Consider the following 9560-nt stretch of genomic DNA (forward strand, 5'->3'; position numbering starts at 1 on the left):
AAAGTTTAATTATAAAGTAGAGAAAAGACAAGGGACTAAATTAGTAAATAAACCATAGGAGTGACAAGTGTAAGGTAATAATTAAATACAAGTGTAATAATGAAAAAGTTTATATATCCATTTCAATTTACTTAGTACAATGATAAATTTAAATTGATATTATATTGATTGAGTTTGATTAGAAGGTATTTAGAATAGAAAATGAGTATATGAAATGAGTTGGTTGAATTGGTTGTGTTTGAAATAGATATAGTTTTAATTGCAGAGGGTTTATGTAAAAATAAGCGAAAATGCTATCAAAATTTATAAAAAAATATATATAATAATAAAAAAATTTCGGAGTACTTGAATGAGTTCCATTTCACTTTTAATACATGTTTAGACTTTGAAAGTTCATTATAAGGACTTAGTTATTAAATTATACTATGATTGTTATTTTATTTGTGAATTATTTGTAAGTTGTCTGATATGTCCGGTAATGCCTCGTAACTCTGTTCCGATGACGGTTCGGGGTTAGGGGGTATTACACTATTATTCGATTACCTATTTTACACAAAAATATTATATCCATTAAAAAAATTTCAGCCAATAAAAATCTACCTCTCTTATAAACTAAAAAAATAAAATTTTTAATTCTTTTATTTTTCTCTTAATGTATTTAAATGAAACATCTTTATTTCTCCCAAAATTGGAAGGTATTAGAAGCCCAAATATTATAAAAACTTGGAGGGACTCTATAATTAATGCTAAAACCTTCAAGAAACACAAAAATAGAAAAAAATAAAAGAGCTTGAGGAGTTTTAGTCATGATTTCTCATTCATGAAAAAGTTGTGACGTTTAGCTCAATTTCTATGTGTGACACTAACTATTACAGGACAATTTCTACACATGACACCAATTATTACAACACAAAATAATAAGCGACTTATATGGATTTACATCATGAGGAGTGTGAAGAGTCGTTAGATAAATAAGTGTGAATAATTTGATTCTTTCTGATGTTGATATTTTCAATTTTGTAAGTAGGAAAAAATGAGCGTTTGGATTTGAAATGAGGTACCCAAAATATTTTCAATATTCATCAATCCATGGACATAACATCACACACATAGTAGGTACCAAATATTATAACCTTATTTAGCAAACAGAAACAGATATAAGCTTACCTCGTTCATATTGCATTTTTATTTCATTTTATATAAATACAAAAAAGTTTTGAGTAGTTCAACATTCTTTTTTTTAATACTTTTAATTATTGACTAATTAAAATGCTGGGAAATTACAACTTTGATGCCAGCGAAATTAAAAGTCAATGGAATCTTTTAACTAACTTTACCCAACCATTTTTATTTTCCTAAACCAGATACGCTACTATCTTCTCTTGGAACCAATACAAATTTTAACTGTAGGTTTTTTCGACTGAGTTTCATATTTGTCGTGCGTTATAACGGACTCTACAGGTGGTGCTTGTGTTTATACAAGTGTGCTTGTAGCCTGAAACGTTTGTGTATACGTGTTAATTTGCATGAATGGAAGGATGGGCAAAAAAATTTAAAAAGAGAAAAATCTCAAGAATTCATGTTTTAGCCTTACATTACTAAAAGACCAAAAAGAAGAAGACAAAGTGCCAACTGGACATGCAATGTGAAGTGTGTGAACGTACTTTTAAAACATTCACACGTTATCTAAATCTATGACTTTGTTTGATGAAAGGAATGTTTGGACACTGAAATATCAGCTGCCTCCATTTCATTGTCCCTTCAATATGCGACATAACAAGTACTAGTAGTAATATTTCATCTCATCCTCTATTTCAAAATTGGAGTTTGAGATTAAATTCAAATCTTCAAAATTTCCGCCCACACTTTCGTTCTTTCTTATGAGCTTGAATATGTCAAATGTAATCAACAATAAAATTACTACTTGTCTTAATTTGTTACTCTTTAGCTATTATTTCACATTTTCTATGCTTTTAGGTTGGATGTTAATATATTATTATATGTCCTTTTTTTTTAATTTTTAAAAATTAGTTATACTGGTTGTTTATTTGTTTTTAGTTTGTCGGGTTCTTTGCCTGCACTTTTTTTTTTCTTCAGACCTTTGCCTGCACATGTTGTGCTCATTCGAGTTCAATGTGTATAATCTTTTAAGTATCAAAGACATGTGTTGAATACCGATTTGAGTTTAACATACGCAAAAGGGTGAAATGAGAAAATAGTTTTAGGAAGATTGAAATTAAATTGTAATTTTTATTATAGTAAAAATATAATTTTATTATTTTAATAGTCTAAATTTTTATAATTTTAAAAGGATTAAATCAAAATTTTATATTTTTAAGGGACCAAAGTACAAGCTTATCTTTACTAATTTAAAATTTTAAAATAATTAAATGAAAAAATTTCATTTTAGGGGCTCTGCCAATCCCTAATTTCGCCCTGGCAAAGTATTTATTGAACACGTCGACATTAGGGGTGTTCAGTCGGTTAACCGACCCGAAATAACATTAACCGAATTAACCGACCCTTTAAAATTTTTAACCGTTAACCCAATCGAAATTTTTTCGGTTAACCGAATTAACTGACCCTTTAAAATTTTTAACCGTTAACCCAATCGAAATTTTTTCGGTTAACCGAATTAACCGAAAATTATATTTTTTTAAAATTTTTGGTTAAAATAAATATAAAATTAACCGAATTACCCAAATTAACCGAATTATTTCTATAAAATTATATTTTTTTATTTTTATTTTTAGTTTTAGTTTTAGTTTTAAATTTTTATTTTTATTTATTAAATTATTTATAATTTTTATGATTGGATTGGGTACTTGGGTTAATATATATTAGATTGGGTATTTGGGTTTATGTTGGATTGGGTTTGAGTGAATAGTAGGCTATTAATATATTATAATTTTATTTATTATTTTTCGATTAAACCGAAAAAATTAGGTTAACCGACCGGTTCCGAACCGAATTAACCATTAACCGAAAACTCAAAAAATTATTAACCGACCTCTGACTGAATTAATTCGATTAACCAATCTCTGACTGAATTAATTCGATTAACCGACCAATTAACCAAATTCGGTTGGTTAACCGAATTTTTTCTGTTTTACCCGAATTTTGCACACCCCTAGTAGGCATACATTAAAAATAACTAGACAAAAAAAACCATATAGCCCAAACATCTTATGAATTTTCTTTTGTTTTTGTTTTTCTTTTCATATTTCTCAAAAATATTGAATCAGTCTTATTAGATTTTTTAAAGTTTGAATTTTAAAATTTAGAAATATATATATTTAAAAGAGTTGCTATATATACACACTGATAACATTCAATTAAAAAATGATTGGATTTTGTGATCCTCTTCCTTGTCCTAAATGTAATTAACGAATCATATGGTTAGCGAATTGGTAGGGTTAACCTTACGAGTACGGAACTCTGGGCCACTCGAACAAGTTATGGGGTTAGCACATGCAGAATCCAGACTACTTGTGCAATTCTTGCTTGCCAATGCAATGCCATGACCCATCACATCTGATAGTAACGACAGCTACCCATCTTCTTTTGCATACGATTTTAATTATGGTATATACAGCTACCAATCTATCCAATCATAGTTATGGAAAGGGTTCGAAACAATATTAATTTTTCGAATGATCAAATCACCACTTGATGCCAAGGTTTATAGTTACATTTACTTCATTGGTCAGCCAAGAGTTACATCATATACAGAGGAAACAAATCTCATACAAATCATGCTCATAAACGGATATGGGTTAAAACCGCCTTAAACTGTAAAAACCTTCCGGACTTTCTTCATCTTCCTACGACATATTGGGCAAGTACCAGCTTCTTCTGCAATCCTGCATGGATAAAATTAATGGAAGTTAACAACAACCTAAATTAGCCACTACTTTCTAAATTAACCAGCTCAGTGAAACCTTGTTCCACACGTAAAACAGGTAGCACAATGTCCACAAGGAAGAAAGAAACAATCTCTGGGTGAACCGAAGCAAACAACACAAAGGTGCCGAGGGTTGTTGCTGCTTCTTTCCCCATCATTCAAAGGCTTTCCTTCAAGACAAGTGGCTGCTTGCTGCCATGTTTCCGGATCCTCTTCGTCCTCATCATTGGATAGGGAATAGTAAGATGAACCCCAGCTTGCGATATCATCGTCTTTCTCTGCAAGCAATGGTGCTCGTTGTGATCCCATTTCTCCAACATTGGATCTTCTTTGCTTCATTTTCCATAATCTAAAGGCTATTAATATTAGGACGGTCATCACACCTACAGCATCGAAAAAATTGTTAAATGTTTAGATGGATTAAATATGGATCAATACCTAACTTGGTCCAAATTATACTGATTTGGTACTTATTTTTAAATATCAACTCGTTGAAATGCATCTAATTCGGGGCCTAATTCGATATGAAATTAAGTACTCTTATGTGGAATAGGACTCGTGCAAGGGAAATGGAAATATATACCTGATCCGACAAAATATGTAATCCATCGAGGTCCATAAGATACCTTAACATACCAGATGTTATTAGGACTTTCCTGAAAGAAGCAAAAAGGTTAATGAGGATTACAAAAGGACATTAGTTTTGTTATAAATAATTCCCTTGATCGTGAAAGAAAATAATTATTAAGCTGAGAAAAACATTGAAGAAAACAAGTTTCTAGTTGCAGCTGCCATAATTTCATATGTGAGGACCTAAATACCTAATGGCAATTCTCACTAATATTGAGGACTTTGTAAGAGTGTTCTTTTTACCTCATTACGACCAGGTGAAGACAAGACAGCAACATTGGGACGTAGAAGATACAGCTCCAAATCACACAAATGATCCCCCAAAGAACATGTGTAATACGCTTGACTTGTGTCATAACTTAGAGCCTTCACTGAGAAGTTCAACTGTATCTGATTCATTAACATTTATGAAGATATGTGAACTTCAATTGGGGACTTTTGAATATTATGTAATTGTGGATTAATTGATGTGACAGTGAGAGTGAGATAATATTTGGGCAATTACCTCAACCTCCTTAGTGTTCAAATTCCCCACAGCAACATAATAATTTGAAGACTTTGGAATTTCCTGTTGGATCTTACCAGTTCCTGCAAATTAAGTATGGCATTATGAGGCCCAATCTAATGTGTTTCAAATACACATTTATAAACTTCCTTTCAGATTAAAATTCTTACCATATATTATATTCCATGACAAACTTGTATTAGGATATGACGGATCCTCTACCCACTTAGCAAGGCTTTCAATACCTGCAATAAATTACTCAAATTAACACATTTAATTTTAAACCCTCACCACCAAAATTCAACGGAGGAGGAGGTCTAACCTTGGGCAATGACAAGTGATAGAGGTAAGGAACTGGCGGATCTTATAGCGTATGAAATATTCACTTGCGACCCTTCGTTTAAGAAGAACAGCCACTCCTGGAACCAAAAATAATAAACACAACTCAAAATAATTAATTTAATAATAAGACTTGAAAGTAAAGATTTAAGGTTCAAATAAATATTGACCTTATGGAAATTAGGTGGTATAAATATGTCATGTGTTTCAGTCCAGGAGATCTCAACATCTAAAGGAGGTGGTCTGTGAAATCCGTAAACCATTAACCCTGGTTTTTGTTTATCCAATTCTTCAAACTGTCAGCAAATAATCAAGATCACTCCAATGTAATGGCACCAGCAGTAGCAAGTACTAGAAATAGAATGGCAAATATTATGCAGAAATATTCACCTCAATAGACTGAACAAAGAAAGAGTTGGGTCGTATAAGGTGTGAGGTATGTGGACTCATTTGTAAACTCACCGATCCATAAAAACCCACCATCAGAGTTATTGAGGCTGCTGGTCACAAAAACATTGAAGGGTTTGCATACAATTGTCAAACTCATGAGAATTAAGTAAAATGGTACAAATCTTATTATGAATTTATTAGAAGGAGAAAAAGGGAACAGAGAGAGAGAAAACTAACCAAAAAACCAAAATGCGATAAGAACAATAACGCAATACCAAACATCATCACTCACGTTGAACCTTGACTCATCGTATATTGATATATTGAGACGATAAGATGACCCGCCGGAAGATTGTGGTCGCCGCTCTTGGCGATGCTGGCGGTGGATCAGGCGTCGGCCACTATTGCTTTCTTCTTCACGGACTTCTGAGCTAGCAGAAGAAGGGAGAGAGGTGACTGTTGGAGGAAGAGGAGCATGTTGACTGTAGTCTGCTGAATGTTCCATTTTCAAACTTAAAAGCAGGGCATGAAAACAGAGTAGTAAGGAGGAAGCAATAAAGTTAGCCCAAAAAAAAGGGGTGGTTTGAGTGAATTACAGATCGAGGAATAGCGAGGTAGCGGACAATGATGATTGTGATTGAAGCAGTCATTGCATTAGTCCTTACACCTTTTTAGGTGGTTGTTTCATGCGGACTTGGGAATGGTAGTTGATGAGTGATAGGTAGTTAGTTGAAGTCATAGCTTTGAAGTTGTACTGCCGACCAATACATCTTTTTGGGTCTTACCTGGTTTAGGTATTATTTTTTGGGTTTGAGCTGATACAGAATAATTTCTTTATGTTTGTGTGAATATTTTTCCTTTTTTTTAATATGGTTTTGTTTCTACGCAAAAAAAAGCTTACAACAATTAGTTTTCTTTTCTACTTCCTTTTACAAACATGTAGGAGAATTACACATACCCCAGTATATAACTGTCTCCAATAGCATTCAGTTAAAACAAACATCAAACCACGTGGCACACGCATATTCATTGATCACTTTAGAGGTGAGCATATAAATATGCTTGCTTCTCCCTCGTTTGCAACAGTCACTCCGAAACTTGGAGCAGGGAAGTAAGCAAGAAGAGTATAGAGATGGAGAGATCAAAATCGCCGTTTCTCACTTTGCTTTGCTCTTTGATCCTTTTTAGATCCCCAACTCTCACTCGGGTTTACTATTCAATTTGATTCTGCTCCTTTTAGTTCTGGGTTTTGTGAGTCTATATTCTTTGATTATTGGGAGTTCCTTCAAGTTTGATTCGTTTGCCGAACTAATTGGCCCCCTAACTCCAGTGTCAACAGCTCACTCTATCCTACTTTGAAGCTGGCATTACCCATCAAAACTGGCTAGCTACCAAACAGTTCTAATAGTTATTCAAACCTAGTTTTGCAACAATTCCAGGGTCTGCAAAGGAAGTCGGATGAATACAACATTAACACCAAGAATATTTTATAAACTCAAGTCATGAACCATAATACATACAAATGGCGTATCGATCTTATCAATTAAATTTTTTTAACATAAACTGAAGTCACCAACATATATATGAGAGGAATTTGAGAACTGGCATTTCTAGACTCTAGCTCGTTTAGAACACCCAAGGAGGCAAATACATAACAAAGCAATTTATCAAAATCTCGGCATTGGTGCATTTTTCTGCTATCACTTCAAGCAAATAAATCCTCACCTTCCACACTTTCTCCCTTATCTCAATTTTTCTTACATCTAATTTTAAGGAGGAGAAGAAATACATGTTCAATGGTATCAAGATGACAATTGCCAATGACTGACGCAATAAGCTACGTTTATCAGCAGATACTGGGTTTTATAGAATTGATGACCTGCTTCTGTAGATGAATGGGGAGCTTGGCAGCATGATGTAAGATCCTATACAAGTCAAAAATGAAAACAATGATAGGAATACAAAGAGATTACTTGATCAAAGAAACGCAACAGCATTATAAAAGGTTAAACATCACCATGAGCTCAGGATGGTGTTGTGCATTGAATTGGTGGACCATGATAATTGCATAAGTTCCATCATCATCATCATCTGATTTTGCTATCAAAACAACAAAATGTTGTGACCAAAATGGCAATCATATGCATTCTAGTAAAACCAATAAGAAATACTCTCACTTCTTTAAGAGAGAAATTGGGGTCATCTATCGTGAATCCTATAATGACTTCTTAAAGAAGCAACAGATTTACCTTCGAAAGAATGCAATCATTAAATTCGATTAACTAGGGGAAGAAGAAGATCAAGAGAAACAAAATTCAAAGAAGTAGGATCCTGGTGAAAAGAATATGCAGTAACATGTTATAGCATCATAAAATTGGAGAAGTGAATAAGTTGTTGAGTACAGCATACTAGGATCAGACAGGTTAAGAATGAAGGGTAGAATTGAACTTAGTGACAGTATATTATTCGCCAAAATCTGGCTTCTCGTCCCAAATTTCTGATCACTTCCAGAAGAAAAAATACCCCAATTATGCCTCACAACAAGAACAAGTTTAGCTTCCACCTCAATCAGTAGGCCCTAACCAGAAGTATATTATGACTTCAGAAACAACCATGCCAAACTTCTACAAGGTCTATTTTATATATTTTTCCAAGAATAATCTAGGAACTTAGTCATACCATCCTCAAATTCGACGTACTTCCTTACTAAATAATACCTACCATAAACCAATCTTCCATCACTTGGCAAAATAGTCACGATTTCAACAGAAAGCGCCATAGAATGTCACCAGCATCCGTAACTAAAACCATCAACCTAGAGTAGTAAATTACAACCATGACGCCCACCTAACTAGCAATTCCAAATGCATGCACCATACATTCCACCTCCAGAAAATTAGAACTTTTCACAAAGATACAAGAATTAAAGAACACTAGTGAAACTAAGAAAAACTTTACGAAGAGAAGAATCTTTAACAAAATGTGAATTGAGATTTGCTGCTATGATCCCACACCTGGTGAAATCTGCAAACAAAAGCTAACACAAAGATGCAAACAGAGAAAAAATACCTCATATTCGTCTGCTGAGTAGATTAAAGGCAGACTAGGAGGTCCAGCAGCTATAAAACCGAACAAACAAACACAAAATATTAAGCACAACCACCGTCAGCTTAACATTAAGCTTAAATGTGAAAACATGGTCCCATCAGAGTTTAGTTCACAAATGACTTACAGTAAAACAGAGGACAACTTGACTCGTAAAAACAACACCTGAAACTGAAACTTTTATTGAACAAAACAAACGACACACTGACACAAACAACCTGACTAACAATGTAAAAGCTTGAACCTTAATCAGAAGACGAAAGCTAAAGGATTTTCGGAAAATTACTCGAATTCAGTTCAAGAGCGCCTGTTTTCCACCTTCCTGTTCCCTATCTTTTTGCGCTGACGAACCGTGTCCGAGAAATTGACCGATAAACCGGAGTAAATCTCAACGACCTTTGAGATATTTCCGTTGATCTGCCGTATCAACCCGACGTTCTTAACAAGATTATCAGGAATCTTTGACTGGTGATTCTCCTTCACTTTCTTGATGAGTTCCCGGTTCTGATCCAATACGGCCTGCGCCTTCTTAAAGCTATAGCGTAGCCTATCCCAGACCTCCACGTCACACTCCTCGTCTTCCGTGTCGTCTCCATCTCCGGCTCCGGCTCCATTCGCCTTCCCCGCTCCGATATTGAAACGCTTGTTTTTGTTCCCGCAGGTGTCGGCCATAGCAGCCTCCACCAT

The 9560-nt window shown here is 34.1% G+C and overlaps 2 protein-coding genes across 10 annotated transcripts; both read right to left on the minus strand.

Moving 5' to 3' along the window:
- Positions 1–3645: 3645 nt before the first annotated feature.
- Positions 3646–9395, minus strand: LOC107959190 (E3 ubiquitin-protein ligase APD2). 9 transcript variants are annotated; one of them, XM_016895182.2, is made up of 14 exons: positions 9160–9395; positions 8838–8887; positions 7786–7868; positions 7648–7693; positions 6006–7210; positions 5769–5878; positions 5549–5674; positions 5362–5458; positions 5210–5284; positions 5040–5122; positions 4778–4924; positions 4488–4560; positions 3942–4287; positions 3646–3863 (listed from the first exon to the last, which is right to left on the minus strand). In XM_016895182.2, the coding sequence occupies exons 5-14, from the start codon at positions 6271–6273 to the stop codon at positions 3788–3790; spliced, it is 1401 nt and encodes a 466-aa protein (XP_016750671.1). In that variant the 5' UTR covers positions 6274–7210; positions 7648–7693; positions 7786–7868; positions 8838–8887; positions 9160–9395; the 3' UTR covers positions 3646–3787. The 9 variants fall into 9 exon arrangements, with proteins under 9 accessions (XP_016750671.1, XP_040969122.1, XP_040969125.1 ...); XM_041113188.1 differs by adding an exon at positions 7946–8017 and having other exon boundaries at positions 7648–7868; XM_041113191.1 differs by lacking the exon at positions 9160–9395 and adding an exon at positions 9001–9141.
- Positions 8918–9560, minus strand: LOC107959191 (protein ELF4-LIKE 1). The gene has a single exon (XM_016895185.2). The coding sequence runs from the start codon at positions 9558–9560 to the stop codon at positions 9171–9173; it is 390 nt and encodes a 129-aa protein (XP_016750674.1). The 3' UTR covers positions 8918–9170.

Source organism: Gossypium hirsutum, chromosome A05, assembly GCF_007990345.1.
Source record: "Gossypium hirsutum isolate 1008001.06 chromosome A05, Gossypium_hirsutum_v2.1, whole genome shotgun sequence".
Taxonomy (NCBI): Eukaryota; Viridiplantae; Streptophyta; class Magnoliopsida; order Malvales; family Malvaceae; genus Gossypium; species Gossypium hirsutum.